The following is a 16,527-nucleotide window of genomic DNA, read 5'->3' on the forward strand; positions in this document are numbered from 1 at the left end:
GTAACACAGCCAGATACAAAACACATGCAAGATGGGAAGGGAAGGCTGAGAAAGAGCCAGACATTCCCCTGGGATCACAGGAAGCACAACACTGCTGGAATAATACCCTCTGTAGTGCTCAGGAGCCTTTCATCAACTTCACTGGGTGCTGGACTCCAGCCAAAGAGCATTTGAGTCCACAAGGGATGAGGATATCACACAGTTCTTGGACATGCCTGGAAAAATCCACCTCTGAGGCACTGGCAGCACAAGTAGAAGAGCAGCCATCACTGGCAGGACAGTTTAAGTTTTGCATGGGTGGCTGAGTATCAAGATGCCAAAGACGGTGAGAGGGCAAAACAGGATCCTTCAGGATCAGGAGGCTCCCTTCTGTATGAGCCACTCCTGCTGCATTCAGAGATAACTCTCCATCTCCACGTGTGAGCATGGGACTGAAGCAGTAGCAGATGCTGAAGGGTCAGAGAGCTGCACTGGCAAAAGCTGCAGATGGGATCAAAAAGGCACATTGTAGTTCAAGGCTGTGACCCTTCCACGAGAGATTTACAGGGGACAGGGCTAGAGGGCTGCAGATCGCTAGCACACAGCTCTGTTACGTCAGAGGGCAGCACACAACTTCTTGAGGTCAGATTTGGGAAAGAAATACATTAACATTAGTGTTAGACCAGAAAGCCTGCAGGGCATTTTGCCCTGAGATAGGCTGAAAAATAAGTGCTGCTAACAATGGCATGGCCCAAATATTCCTGGAAGTGTTGGCTAAAAGGTTGTTCACTAAATCATCACTGAATCAGCCAAAGGCAATGCTATTTTAGACCTGGTTTTGGTAAGCAGTGCACAAATTATGAAAGAGCAGATGAGAGGAAGAATACTTGGCCTTAACTTGTAATGAGTGGATTCAGATCAACTTAAATGAAGAGATGAACACAGGTCTTGAAAGAAGAACTGAAATCCAGGACTGACCAGCAGACACTGCTGCATCATAGCTGTCAGGGAAATGGAACTCCCTGAAATTAAGCTGACTCCAGTGAAAACAAAGAGTTAAAGATCCTTTTAGAAATAAGGGCAAAAAAAGGAAGAAGCAGATCTGCTGAGGAGCTGAAGCTCTGTGTAATTGAGATGTATGCCTGGACAAAATTACAGTATGGTCCCCACCTTTATTCCAAGTTTAACTACATGGTAGTGGAGCAGAGCTCAAGATAAAGACAAAAAAATATTAAAGGTGGCAGCAGTTGGATGGGGACTGAAGTGTCAAGTGTCAGTGGGACTGGGTGGACAACAGACCACTGGGGAGGTGGCAAGTCCCAACTCAAAAAGTGTGGGATGTAGGAATATAGAGAGGGGCAAAAAGCAAAAGGGAAGAGTGCAGAAATATAAATATTCATAGCTAAAACTCAGTGGATGTAATATATTTGCAGGGGAAATGCCACCTTGGATCCAGAAGGACTGGAAAACAGCTGATAGGGTACTTGCAGAGATGCCTGAGAGGGTGAACAAGGACCACAATGAAACACTTGTTTCATTGGGTTGTCCTCTCTCTAAAGTCCTGTTCCCACCTGGTTATCTTACCTTTAAAGGGGATGAACTGTTTTTGTGGTTCTAGGAGAGTGCTCTTGAAAACTCCCAGCACTCACTCCTTTAGCCTGCATGGAAGTGAATCCCTCCCAACTGAGCTTTGAGCCAGCTGCAATTTACTCTTCAAAAATCTCAAACTTTTGTCTTAGCACTAACCACCAGCACTGCAGCAGAATCCAAAATCCACAGTATTGTGATCACTGCAGGCAAGACTACCACTAGCCAAGCTATTACAAGCCAGGTATGATTGGTTTGTGAGTAGCAAGTCCAGCAGTGCCTCACTTCTGGCTGGCACATCCAACACTTGTGTGAGGAGCAGTCCTCTACACATTCCAGGAAACTTATGGATGACCTGTGAGCTACTGTATCATTCTACCAACAGATATCTGGGTAATTGAAGTCACCCAGAAGAACAAAGTTCTGATGACTCAGAGCTTAAATTACTCAAATATTGCTTTGCTGGCCTTATCATCTTGGTTTGGAGGTCAATAGCAGATCCCTACTGTAATACATCCCTTGGAGACAGCCCCTCTGATCTTGACTCAGAGGCATTTGACAGGACTTCCACAATCATCACAGCTGACTTCCATACATTCAAAGTTCTCCTTAACACAGAGCAAAGCCACAGTCAGGCCTCAAGGAGTTGTTTTTGCCTCTGGCATCAGAGCAGGACACCTGGCTTTAGAGGAAAGCTGTGTTAATTCCTCCCTATCAGCCTGCCCAGAGACTTCGCTTTTCTGCCACATGCTGCTTTCCTCTCTGGATCTTGTTATACTTCTGTTGACAGCTTACATGCAGGGCAAGAGGGCAGAGATCAATTTTAAGGCTGGTTGCATGTTGGTACTCGTGTTTTAGGGTCTGAACTGAGGATGAGTGCTGAATCCATGAGAATAAGCCTCAGGAGAGGTTAACCCCCAGCTGTGCTCTCACACCATAGTGGGCACCCTCAGGACACCAGTGCCAACGGGGTGCACATGTGCATCAAATGCTTGGATCACAGAAAAACACTGGGTTTGTGATATTTGCACCCCGAGGGCAGGGCTGGCTCACTGCCTCACTCAGCTGCTTGCTGCCATGCACATAATGGGCAGCACAGCCTGTCCAAGGGCCTCTGGGGATGGCTGTGCTGGGAGCCCCAGCACATCTCCATGTGTCTGTGTAGGCTTCCCAGATGGTACTGAGCTACCACCAGCCCTAGCATAAGGTTTTTGAGACATATCCACTGGGACTCAGACAGCATTTTGTTCAAGTTGCTTGTGGCTATTTGATAGACCTGTAGTCATCCTCTCCTGAGCTCCTGAAGGAGTCAGTCCTGCACTGCAAAAAGCACCAAGGCCAACCACCAATAACCCCAAGAGGTCCTGCTGCCTGACACAGAACCCACTGTAAGAGAAAGTGCCACAACACTGGTTCTAGGGATAGCTGTCTACACTTCATCCAGGAACAGGAACCCACATGCTCCTCTCCACCTGCCTCAAATTAAACTGTCTCAGGGAGGAAAGGACCAATTCACTCCATTGCCTCCTCCACTCCCAGCACAAATACCATCCAACAACACCACACTGTTGGAGGGGAAGAGGTGTCTTTTCCATGAGTGGCCTCATGGAAGCATCAAGACATGGCTCCATAGCACAGACATCATCCCCAACAAGAGAGATCTTGGGGAGACAGCAGCAGGAAGGAGTGCTGGATCAGGCATACACAGCAGAGAAATCCAGGGCTGTGGGAGGGAGCAGAGTGAAGCTGATTGAAGGAGGCATGAAGGGAGACAAACAAGGGAAGCTTGGCCTCTGGCTCTGCAGGGACTGCCTGACCTCTCCTGCAAGGGGCACAGCAGCTTCGGGCTGACGCCGGCGGCGAGCCTGCGGCCCGAGAGCTGCTGCTGCTGCCAGAGATGGCAAGCTGCAAAGCCCTAATCTGAAAGGACAGCTGCAGCACAAAGCTCCCCATGCTCCTCTGCCAAGCCAAGATGTGGGACCCCTTCCTTCTGCACTGCTCTTCCCCCAACCTTGGTGCATGTCCTGGAAACCACTGCCCGTTCCCCTCTGCTCTGCTCTTGTGAGACCCCACTGGCAGTGGTCCAGAGCAGCATTTGGGGCTATCAAGATAAGGAAAATGTGGACCTGTCAGGGTGAGCCCAGAGGAGGCCACAGAGGTGATCAAAGGGCTGGAGCACCTCTGCTGTGCAGACTTAGGCAACATAGGAAACCCTGTGCCACCAAGAACTGGTCCACAGATTTAGCACTTCTTACAGCACTTCCACCCTAAAGCATCATTTGTTTCTGCCAAACAACCAAACTCTACACACACTTGAAATTTAATTCAAAATAGGCTAAATGATCCCAAAAATCTCCTACAGGAGTCTGGCTTTGAGCTTGTGTTAGCACTAGTGATTCAACCCATGAACCTTCCTTTTCACCCCTCAGGGAAGACAAATCCACGCAAGTCCCATAAACTTCCTGACTTATATGACAATTCTCATGTTGCTTAAGCATAATGGGCCATCAACTTTCCCCTGGGATAAATTTGGCCTGGCAAACTGTCTTTTAGTGCTCTACATCTTGGGGGAGTTGATAGCATTTAGGGTTTATTTTAATGGGAGTCAGTAGCCATGATCAATTGTAAAAGCTCTATTTCCACGGAAATGGGAATTTAATAGATTTTTGAAAATGCTGGTTATTGACCCAATGGGCCTTAATGGCTTAAAAACAATCTGATTGTAGTGTGTATGAGTAAATGTGTGTGATTTTCAAATGAATACTGGAATAGGTAGTAAAAACCCATTTAAATGGCAGGAACCTGGTCAATAGGGAGTCTCCATTTGCGTGCTTGGCTTTTCTATTTCTATCCGAGTGAATCACGGCCATCTCTTCCTCGGAGAGGCTCACCATTTCCTCATGGCTGAGATCATCCTAAAGCACATGGCCCATCTGAGCCCCAGGAGGGTCTGGGGATGTCTTTCATTAGACCAGGCAATGATGCAGAGCTCTCAGAACAGCCGGGCTCCCAGATGCTTCCACGGTGGGAGCGGAGCATACACGGACCGTCTCTCACGGATGATGCACCCATTGCTCACAGGACAACTCCTTGGGAGCTCAAAAGACATGTGTGCCTCAGACTCTTGGGTTTAAACTCAACCTACAGGCTCCCAGCTGACAATCCTTCAGGGAAATTGCCAGGCAGAAATCTTGGTTTGTCTGGGATTGACACATATCAAAGACATCAACAGGAGCGAACTCCAAAGGAATGCACTAATTGCTAAGAAGCAATGAACAGACTAAACCCTGATATTCATTCCACTGACTGAAGCCCCCCTGCTGCAACTAGAGCATGTATTAAGGGTTATCACTCCCAAAAGCCCTCCAAGGTCTACCAAGCACAAGGCTGCAGTTATTCCCCATTTTTCTCACCACTGGAGCAGCTCCTTCCTGGCTGCCTTTTTTGTGAAGCTGCAGCAAAACAGAGGCCGAAGATTTTTACATCTTCGAAACCAAAATGTGGGTTGAGCGACCACAAAGAGGAGATCCAAGGACAGGTGTGCAATACAGCAGGGTTGGGTGAGGGTCATGGCAAGATCCCTTAGAATAAAGCAGAAAAAAACCCCATGGACCTGAAAATTCCCAAATTTCAAAGGGACATCTGTTCTCCTGATCCCTCTAACCTTCCCCTTCCAAAATACAGTGACGCAGCCCTTCGAGAGTTCAGAGCCACAGACTGTTGCTTCTTCTGTTGTCCTCATCACTGGAATAAGCAAAGGAGACAAACACCACAGCTCCCCACCTGCTTCCACCCCAGTAATGCCTCTGCCACTTCCATGTTCAAGTACCATGGCTTGGTTTAGGTTGGAAATGACCTGGAAGACCATCTCATTCCACCCCTCTGCCATTGGCAGGGACACTTTCCATTAGACCAGATTGCTCCAAGCCCTGTCTAGCCAGGCCTTAAACATTTCCAGGGATGGGGCAGCCACAGCTTCTCTGAGACATCATCCTTGAAAACATGGAAAGAGCTGTAGTGGCTGGGAGTTAGTAAAAAAAATTCAAAAGAATGAGTTAAAGATCCAGTTTGGAACCATGGAGGGGATGAAAAAGAGTTCTGCCTGGGAGAAAGGCAGTGAAGCAGCAGCTCAGGGAAGGAGAGGGGTCCAGCCTTGCCCTCCAAAGCCCAGCTGAGGCAGCATCCCAGCTCCAGCACCCACCAAAAGCTTGGGAGAGACTTGCTATCCACAGCACAGGGTGAGCACTCACCTTCCTTTGGCAAGGCCAATGCTGGCTGGAGTTACACTGTGTGTGGGAGAGAGGGCAAGCAAGAAGCAGCAGGGGAAATGGAGAAATATGTTTGCAGCCCTGTGTGGTTTTGGGAGGCAGAACTCAACAGTGGCAAGTTATTCTAGAGCCTGTTCCAAGCCAAACAAAGTCAGGGATCGTTCCCTTTCTGTCTGGATTGTTTGTTTCAAAGCAAAATGAGAAAAAAGACCCCAAGCCAGGACAAAGTTTTACAGGTCCTTTTTGCCTAAGGTTGCACAGATCAGCCTTGTCCCACCTAAGCTACAAGAACAGATCTGTAAATCAGTTATCTAACTTTTTGCCTAAAACAAATAATGTTCCTGGCTTAGGGAGGCCTTATGGTTTTTGAACATAGGTGACTGAGGTGTATCAGGAGGCAGCTTGGTCACCCCCTGACAGAAGGCATGGCTGACAAAGAGGGGCCAGACCACAAACTGGTTTCTGCATGCATGCAGAAGGCAGAATCCTGAGCTTGAGGCCATCTCCAGAAACAGCCAAAGTGACAAGGAGGGGAAAAAAAAACAAAAACAAAAAAAATCAGTCTCCCTTCCTCGTCCAGCCTCAAACTGACAAACAGGGCAGCAGAAAAGGCACCACAAACACTGCAAGGTTGGGAAAGGATTTCTGCTGGTGCCAGACAAGCCTGCAGCCAGCTGCAATGGGCATCCCCATCCACCAGCAAGGCAGCATAGGCAATAAAAGGGTGGCAGAAGATCAGGGTGCCACCCTTCCAGTGCCTGGCCTGTCACTTGTGTTCAGATTCCTGGGCACTGGCAGGATAAGGACGCTGTAACAGGCAGGCAGCGGATCAATTTGCTGAGCAAGGAATGATGCTCCCAGGGCATTAAGCTAACTGCTCAAGGGGAACCACACAGCCCTGTGGTCAATAAGCCCCTCCTCATGCACTCTTCACCATGATGGTAATGTCTAGTCTTCCCAAAAGATCCAAAACTTTGCTACATTCACCCTAAACTTCTCACTGAAGGGCAAAAACTTATAACCATGATATTGGTAGGGAAAGGGATTGAGACAGAGGAAAAGAAATCTGTTCAAGCCAAGCATTTCCAACTTGCTTTTTATATGCCTATTTTTTTTAGGGTAAAACCAAATCCCAAGCCTCCAACTTTTTTTTAGATCCAGGCAATTGAGCGTCCCAGCCAGAGCACAAAGTGCACAAGCCAGTATTCTAAAAATGCCTTCCTCACAGATATAAAAAGGACATGAGATAATTTGTTGGGGAAATTCTGTAGTGTAACAATCATACATTAACAGCAAAAAAAAAAAGAAACCAAGGCTGCCTCTCATCCCTAGCACAGCCCTTGTGAGGCAACAGTCACAAACATTCAGCATCCTCATCCATCTTCAAGCTTCCAAAGCAAGTCCTGTGCTTCACACCATCTCAGTTGGTTTGGGTGGTGCTCCCTCTCACCCCACTGCCCTCTGGAAAGGGGCAATTTGATTTCCTAAATAACAGTGGTGTCTGGGCCAAGGCAAGCTAAGAGCACTGTGTTATACTAAGAGCAGTATGACTCCCCTGGCTTTGGCTGAGGCTGCCAGCCCGAGGCAGATGGAATCATCCCAGAGCCCCTGCCAGCGCCAGCCGCCGGGGGTCCTGCCCATGGCTGCCAAGCTCCTGCCACCCTGGCTCCTGGGGTCTCACGGGCCTGGCCAGGGCCTCGCTGGTGTCCCCCACCCACAGGCGAGGGTACAGCAGGATGAGGAGGAGCCCTGGGGAGGCCTAACAAAGAGTGACCCCTCCCAGCCGTGGGACACACGCTGTTCCTTCACAATTGCCATCCCAACACAATCGGCCCCCCTCGAGTGAGCCCCCGAGTCGGCGGGGTTTGCGAGAACAATAGCTCACATCTGGGACAGATGTTTTCCCCAAAAGCACCCGGGCTGCCCACAGCCACGGGGCAGGGGTCTGTGCCCTCGCTCACACGCAGATCATGTTCTCCCTCTCCCACAGAGATGTGGTCACCCCTGGGGGAACCGAGCAGGTTCCTCCAGGAACTCGCTGCCTGGCAGCTCCATGCTCACAGGAAGGCTGGGGAGTGAGTGAGACTCATCCTCCCACAGAGGCTTGTTGGGAATTAACCCCAAGCTTCCTACCTTGGCAAGAAAAGAAGTGCATTACTGTGATTTTATTTCCTGATTTAGCACCCCCCAAAAAAAAGCAGGGAAGATTTGTGCGCATCAAGATGGGACTGGGAACCTCCCCTTGTGGCTAAACACCTCTAGACTCTCATGCTGCTCTTCCAGCCCCACAGGGTAACAACAGAGCTCTGGCCCCACCAGAGGGCATCACATGGAGCACTCTGCCTTTGGAAAGTGCTCCTGAGAGCCTGCACAGGCCCTTGGATGGCAGCACCTTAGTACTTTGTTATTTCCCTCTGGAAATAAGGAATTTTAATTTCTGTTCATTTTCTTAATTTCTGACTGCCCTCCAGCTGTTGGATGGGCTGAGTCAGACCCTGGTGTGCCTCCCTTAGAGGGGGTCTCCCTGCTGGAGCCACCACCACCCCCTCCTCTGCCACAGCAATACAGTTTCTTACCATCCCAAATCCTCTCTCTTGGCAGCAAAATCCCAATGCTGGGCTCCTGCAACTAAGCAGTGGTAACATGCCAGATATTCTCCAATCAGAGAATATCTATCTCCATACTACCCAACATTTTGAGAAGGTCAAAAGCAAATCTGGGGTCTTCACCCCCAAGCCAGGGCTCTGGGTAGGCTGAGGCACTCACATGTGGATGTGCCATCCAAACCCCATCACAAGTAAGTGACTTGGGAGACATCCTGCCCACCTGATATAATGGGCTCTACCAAAAACATTCCCTCCTACTTTTGCTAGGTTTTAAAACTGTTAATCCATAGGAAAGCTCAGAGAGAAGGGACTTTCCTACAAGGAAAGGAGAAGTTTTCCAATAAGCTCAAATCCAAGCAGTCACAAAACTTTAAAGCATTCACCAACAAACCATCAGGCTGCAGCAAAAAGTCCTGTTTACTACTGCACCCCCACAGTCCCAGCAAGTGTATTAGAGACTAGAAGCAGCAAGCTCAGAAGCCAGTGAACCCATCACTGCCACTTTTGGTGCTTCCAAAGCACTTTAAAGCCCCAAGCCCAGCAGTTGAGGTTTTTTGGATACAGCAGGACAATATTTGGGCACATGCCAGTAGGACTCCAAGAGGTGCCAGAGGGAGCTCAAAAGCAGCCAGAGCTCAGGTTCTGAGCAGAGAACCTCCTTGCCATGCATTCCTCATGGGACCAATACAGTCTCTGCCACTTTCAGGCAGTGAAAAATCACTGAAAACCCCCTCTCCAATCCACCCTTCAAACAATCAACCACAAGCAGCAGACACCATCTCCAGCTGAGTGGAAACCCAGGGCACAGGAATATTTCTCTGTCTGCTCTGGGGTGCCCTGACCCCCAGGGGAGCACTGACTTTGACCCTCATTCATGGAGAAAGTTTCCCAGACTTCAAGATAGACTAGAATCCACAAAAGTGTGAAATAGATTATAGAGAGTAGTGTAGGTGTCTCACTTGGTGAGAAATTTAGGTTTGGGGTTTTTAGTATGTTGTGGATAGAAGCTAGATGGAGGGCACAGAGTGTTGTCCTGGGTTTCTTCTTCGTGCTTCTTCTTCCTTCTTCTCATGGGTTTGGGTGGCATTTTGTAATGGGGTAGAGAAGTCCCCATTGCAGCTCTTTGGGATCAGTTATTGGGTTAAAAGGGAAAATAATCCAGGTGTCAGCTCTTAATTGGATAGTTCAGTCTTGAAAGACCTTGTAACAAGAGATTGTTGGCCATTTTGTGCCTTCTAATGAAAAGCTGCAGAACTCACAGTAGTGAGACTGTTTTACTGATAACTAATAATAAACACTTGAGTCCAAACATGAATTACTGTCTCAAGTGCCTTCAATCCAAACCCAGAAAAACCAAGGACTGGTACTGCCACACAGTTGAATCTGTTCTCTGCAACAGCATCAGTGGCCTGAGGTTGTATGCAAAGCTTTTGCAGTAACTTTGTGCATTCCTGCCCTCTTTCACAGTAAGGAAGACCTACTAAGGTTTCCTGTAGCAGGGGAAGAAGAAGGGGAAGGGAGCAGCTAATTGGAATGCTGTTTTACCATCTGGGGTTGGGATTAAGGCCTAGGCAGGTCAGCTCTGCCTCCAAGATAGCTCATTGCCTCACCTGCTCTCAATTTGACACCCTTTATGCTCTCAGGTCCAGCGACATTCAGCTGAACATCTCCCGACAAGGCTCAGGTGCCCCAGGATACCTCGGAGTGATTCCTTCTTTCTTGTGGTTGTCCACCAGAGACTTTTAGGGAGGTTAATCTGGATCAGCTTTTGAAGGCAAGGCTTAAACTGCAGGAGGCTCCCAAGCAGCCTTAACCCAATTAAGCACCAGTCCCTTAGGAGGGAGGCCAGCTAAGCTTGTGTTAAAGCCCATCAAGTGTCCAGTTAATCAGGTACATTTTAACATCACAGCTTTGGTCATCCCAGCAGAGGCCACCAAGCCTGGAGACACCTCATCATTTTTCACCTCCTTTTGTCATTTAGGTTATTTCTGCCATTACTCTGGGCAGCGAGATGAAAGGCCCAGCAGCTCTGCCCTTACCCACTTTGCTCTCCAGACTCCCCTCCGGTTTTTCTTTTCACATTAACTGTGTCACACACCAGATTCTCATTGACTAAGTGCCCGAGGGGGACCCTCGCTGAGTGTTAATTGCTGCTAATGAGCTGTTGCTGCTTTCCTTCCAAGAGCACCAATTACAGCAGCACTCAAGCTCTGCAAGAGGATGGGAGCCTGCTGAAAATTAAGGCAAATTTCACTCCAGACCCAGACACTGGACTGCCAGCAACTCCTGGAAAACACTTGAAGTCATGTGAAGGGTGAAGGATGATAGTCAGTAACTCTCCTGATGTTGCCTGTCCCCTTGTTCCTCACAAGGTGGAGCAGGGGTGAATGGGAAGTGTGTGACTTGCTTCCCATGTCTGCTGTTGGGCTGCCTTGCAGGGATGTCTACACACAGCTCTCCACCTGAGCTTTAAGTCTCCCTCCAGCCACAAATGCACGGTCCCACTGGTGGGTTTCACCCGCGGGTGGTGGCCCAGCTGTCTCCTAGCTCAGCAGGGCTTTTCTGGTTCCATGCCCTGCCAGAGCAGGTGCAGGAGGGACTCAGCACTGTGTTCCAGTGGCCACTGACACCCTTTCAGCATCAGCTCTTATCTCAGCTTCTGCCTCAGCCACAGCTGGCTCCATTCCCACCAGAGCTGTCACAGAACCCTGGCATGGTGTGGGTTGGAAAGGACCTTAAGGATCAACTCATTGCAACACTTCAATCGAGATCAACTCATTCCTGCCCTTCCAAAGGCAGGGACACTTTCCAGTATCCCAGGTCCATCCAACCTGGCCTTGAACACTGCCAGGGACAGGGCAGCCACAGCTTCTCTGGGCAACCTGTGCCAAGGCCTCACCACCCTCCCAGGGAAAAATTTCCTCCAGTTATCTAATCCAAACCTGACTCCTTCAGCTTAAACCCATTCTTCCTTGTCCTGTCACTACATACCCTTGTAAAAAAAAAAAAAAAATTAATAATCCTTCTTTCCAAATCTCATTTCCCTCCCCTGGGTGAGGGTATAAGCTGGCACCAGCTGTAGCCCTGGAATTATAATGAGATGTTCACCAGCTAAGAAGCACTGAAGCCACCACTGTTCCTCAGCTTTTTCCTCTAATTTACCTCTCTCTAAGCTGCAACTGAGGAGGGAATTTTAAATCAGAAATGTGTTAAAATGGAAAAAGCTTCTGCTCGAGTGCTTACAATTGTGAAGGACAAGACAGAGTGTTGAGACCCTTCACCAAAATACATTGAATCTGTCTACAGTGCTGGTAAGAAACTGCCCAGCATCTCGCTCTGACTGTCTCAATTCAATTATTTTTGGCTGTACTAAGAAACTTTCACATCCAAATCACTCTTTGAGAAAGCCTTGACATGAAGTAGAGATGATTTAACCCGTGAAAAAAAGATCCTAAGATTTTTGGTGTTGCCATCTAGACCTGCAAGGAGATGCAGAGATCACCTCCACTGGGGGGGTTCCCTCTCTCCTGATTGTCCCAAAGCCACAGCTCCCTCCTGGGCTCTGGCACAGGTATGAGGAAGCAGAGACATCTGGGTGAGCAGCAGCCAGCTTGCTCTCCTTCAGTTACACACCCAAAGCTGCTCTTTGCATCAAAGCACCTGGCTCCTATTGTGCTGCCTTTCTGCAGTTTGTTACATTTTATTTCACGTTATTTCTTCTGTTTTGGCTTCCACCCTAAAAATCCTTCTGTAAGTTCTCCAGCTGCCCTGCTCGTTTAAGTACAATTCCTTACAGCAAACACAGCAGCACTCAGCTCTGCCTGAACAAAGCCCCCCTGCTTCTGTGTCTTGGGGTTCACCCACCAGTTTTGGGGGAGCACCACAATCCTGGCCACGCTCTTTGGCAAGCACAAGTTCACCTCACTTTTCCCCAAATACACACTACCATTTTCCCAGCAGTATTCCCACAAATAGATTTATTCTTCCCCAGAAACCATCCTCAGTAGGGATGAGCACAGGGAGGGTGGATGTCCACCAGCATCACCAGACTGGATGGGGCTTTGAGCAACCTGGTCTAGTGAAAGGTGTCCCTGACCATCACAGGAGGGGTGGAACTGGGTGCACTTAAAAGTCCTTCCCACCCAAACCATTCAATGACTCCTTTTTCCTGTGATCTCTGAAGGAGCCAGCCAAAAGCAGCTCAGAAGACCTCAGTGGCAGCAGTATCCAACCCGTGCCCCCTCATTTCCCAAATGCCAGGCACACTGGATTTCATTTTTCTGAGTTTAGCCTACAATCAATCATTCTTGTTCTCTGCGCAGACCAATGAGGTCTGCGGAAAGAAAATTGCAAAAGATTTGTTATTTCCCTAGTGTTCCCATTTTCCCATTCCTTTCCCACAGAAGCAAGGGGTTTTTCTGTTCTGTTTTGTTTCCCAACTTTCAGGGGAAAATCCTGACAAATGGAAGCCCTGATTCATACCAGCAAAAATTTGGCCTTTTTCAATTTAAGGTGGAGCCCTTCTTGTCTGAGGACGAAAACATTTCTCTAACTGCACACAGAGGCAAGGACAGAGCCTTTGCCCTGCCAAAACCAAGGCCAAGTGGTGCTGGGTTCTGATGGCCACCACAAGTGGAGAGTTGTTGTGGAGGCTTTTCATCTGCTCCATGATCAGGAAAGCACTTCCATGCTGGCTCACAGCATGGGAAACAAGGGGACAGGTGGTCACAGGGTGGCAATGGTGGCTGTCACCAAAGAGACTTCCAGAGGTGGGAAAACATCTGGGGAGGGCTGCTTGGGCAGGGACACGGAGTGATGCCTCTCCGTGTCACTGGAAGAAAGGCTCCCCATCCTCCTCCTGGGTTTTCTCAGGCAACTTAAGGATGGGTGAGAAGGACTCAGGAAGGGAGGAGGGAAAGTGCTGCTCCTCTCTATCACCACTGCCCAAACACAGACGCCTGCTTCCCTCCTCCCTCTGTGCCCTGCCTGGGAAGGAACAGAGAGAAGACGCAGACTTGGGAAAAAGGGATTCACGGCTCACAGCCTATCTGCTCCCACAGCCCAGGGAAAGAAAAGTGAAGGAGAAAGAAGATCAAAGGGCAGATGTGTCCCTAAAACCCTCCCTTGCGACTTTTCTTGACAGCTGCTGCCATCTGTGCTGCACCGCTCCTGCTCTGGTGGGCACCTCTGCCTGTCACCAACAGCAGGGAATGAGTTTACTCTGACACTGAGACAGAAACGGCTTTAAATAAAACGAAAAAAAAGGTAAAGCCATGACTTTTTTTTCCTCTTCCCCATCTCCATACAGAAAGTACATTCAGCAGAGCCCTGAGGGCTGGAAGCCATCAACAGGGCTGTTGACACCTCATGGCTCCAGCAAGGAGAGCAGGAGGGTGCAAGTCACCGACTGCACCCAGGACACTATTCCTGGTCTCCCATCATGTGAATGGATCTTCCTCTCCATCTCTCCCCTTGCTGTTGCCTCCAAAGACCCCTGGGAGAGCAAGGGTCCCCTAACACAGCATGTTGATGCTCCATGGGTTTTAGTCCATGTGGGTTTTCAAGGTGTTTTGCACCTGCAGCACACAGTAAAGGCACACATCCTCCTCCAACCAAGGGAATCTCCTTGTGGGCATCACTCCCTGGGGCAAGATTCAGGAAGGCTTATGCACACCCACCCACACCTTTCCAAATCCTGCACCTCACATCTAGCACTGCTGGCTTGCCTCCGCCCCAGTCCAGCAATCACAAAAAGGTATTTGGACACAAATTAAGAAATCAGACTTGAGACACATCCAAGGCAGGTGGGAAAAGGCAGCAATTCTTCAACTACATGCCTTGCCGGGGATCAGGGTAAGCAATATCCTTTGCAGGGACTGCTCTGCCTACATTTCCACTGACACATAACCAGAAGCTGGCAGCTCTGCACTGGGAATCCCCCTGGGCGAGGGGGCTGGAGTGTCCCTGGGGGGCAAAAACACTCACAGAAGGGTGCCATGTCACACCGCAGGATTTACTTCTTTTGATGGCAAACACACCCATCCCATGGGAAAACGCCCCTCTGCCTTCCCAAAGCCGCTGGTCGGAAGCAACACCCAGGCGCAGAGCAGCGTTGGGGAGAGGGCGCATCCCCTCCCTTCATGTACCACCCCCACAGCCCCGCGCCTACCGCTGAGGCGAGTCCGGGTCGAAGCAGGTCCTGGCCACGTCGGTGGCCCTTGGGTCGCAGCAGTCGCCGTCATCGAAGTCGTCCAGCATGTTGTTGCACTCCATGTGGCAGACGCCGTCGCGGCGCTTCCAGGAGAAGCAGCGGCCGGGCCTCCGGCAGTCGCCGCCGTCGTAGCCCGTGAGGGGGTGCTCGCACTCGGGGTCGCAGCGCTCGTTGCCCACCTTGCTGGGCTCGCAGCCCAGCAGCACGGCACGGCGGCGCAGGGAGGAGTTGTGCACCTCCAGCAAGCTGAGCTGCCAGGAGATGTTGTAGGGCCGGAAAGCTTCGCTCAGAGCGCGGTGCTGCCGCCAGATCTGCTCCCAGCTGACCGTGGGCCGCCCGCCGTCGTCCTCGGCCAGGTTCACCACACGGTACCGCGCCACCTTCCAGCTGCGCAGCGGCCAGTGCTGGTTGTAGTGCGACACCAGCTCCACGTTATCGCAGGCGGTCTGCCCGCAGGCCGGGGGGCCCAGCGGCCGCAGGATGGGGGCTGGCGGGGCCAGCAGCACCCACTGCTGCGGGAAGGCACCCTCCCGAAAAGGCGTCCAGCATTCCTCCGGGCTGGCAAAGCCAGAGGCCAGAGCCAGCCCTGCCGTCTGCCCAGGCACCTCCTCTAGGAAGGAACGCTGGAGGTGGGATTGGGACAGGGCACCACGCCACAGGGCCAGCCCTGCCAGGTGTCCGCGGAAGGTGTGGCTGGTGCCCCAGGCGTCCCCGCCCAGCAGCAGCGTGTGGCAGGAGGACATGAAGGCGCTGTGCAGCGGGCCCTGCTGCCCGCCCGAGCGGCCCACCCGCACCCCATCCACGTACAGGGCCATCCACCGCCCATCGTAGCTGGCGGCCAGGTGTGTCCATGCCTCAGGGCGGTAGCGGTGGTGCGAGGTCACCTCGGTGGCTCTGGCTGCCCGGTCCGTGCGGAGCGAGAAGAAGAAGCGGGCGTCCTTCTTGCCGCCGAGCTGCAGGCCGCGGATGCCCAGCGCCCAGCCCTTGTCGCTGGCTGAGTGCGAGCAGTTGTTGAAGACACCTGCAGCAGGCCGGGGACAGGGATGGAGAGAGAGAGAGAGGAGAGCTGGTAAGGACCAAAGAGCATCACCACTGCTCCCTGGAGTCCTCGGCAGCAGGTAAATGAAGGTGGGCAGAGGCTGGGCAGGGGGCCTCTGCCGTGGTGACACCCCAGCCCCCATTCCAAATCATTTGGATGAGTAGGTGGAGCAGGCACGGAGAATGGCAGAGCCAGAGAGGTAGGATGGAGAGGGGAGGAAGAGTGTGGATGGGAGGAGAGGCTGAAGAGCGAGGTGTTTCTGAGTTGCTCTCTGTAGGAGTGCTCTGGCGGGATGGGATTAAAGGCTAAGCTTTTTATCTGTGAGCCAAAGCTTTTAAGAATTAGAGCACAGCAACCCAAAGCAATACAGGCTCCTCCAGGGACTGCTTCCCCAACAGCTTCCAGACAGATTTACAGCTCTGGTTTATGCTCCAGTTTCCCTCCCAGTCATGCATCCAGTGCTGGCAGGAGAGGGCTGTGCTGCCTCCAGCCTGGCGAGTGCACTCCTCAGCCCCTAAGGTCACCTGAACACAAATCCGCTCCCAGGAATAGCTTCTCCCTCTGTGCCCAACATGCTGCAAACCTGTTTTAAGCTGGGCAAGACCTGGAGCTGCGCTGACTTTCCCCCAGACTGCCGAGTGCCCACGGCAAAGAACCAGAGGCTTGCAGGCACGGAACGCCATTGGGAATCAGTGGCCGTAAGGCACTTAAACACTGGCAAGGATAAAGGGACCTGCTGCTTGAAATAAATGCCTCTGGGCTTCTAAACCACCACAGCCAGGATGTTCATGCAGGTCATTGGCTGAGGTGAATGAGCTTGAAGTCATTCTTTGAGCA

At 50.9% G+C, this 16,527-nt stretch overlaps 1 protein-coding gene across 1 annotated transcript in view; it reads right to left on the bottom strand.

Annotated features, from left to right (window-relative positions):
- PAPPA2 (pappalysin 2) overlaps nt 1–16,527 on the bottom strand; it is an 88,771-nt gene that overhangs the window by 67,137 nt on the left and 5,107 nt on the right. The window contains exon 2 of the mRNA XM_054515841.1: nt 14,610–15,672. Coding sequence (XP_054371816.1) covers nt 14,610–15,672 — 1,063 coding nt within the window. The remainder of the gene's footprint in view (nt 1–14,609; nt 15,673–16,527) is intronic.

The sequence above is a fragment of the Molothrus ater genome, chromosome 9, assembly GCF_012460135.2.
Source record: "Molothrus ater isolate BHLD 08-10-18 breed brown headed cowbird chromosome 9, BPBGC_Mater_1.1, whole genome shotgun sequence".
Classification (NCBI taxonomy): Eukaryota; Metazoa; Chordata; class Aves; order Passeriformes; family Icteridae; genus Molothrus; species Molothrus ater.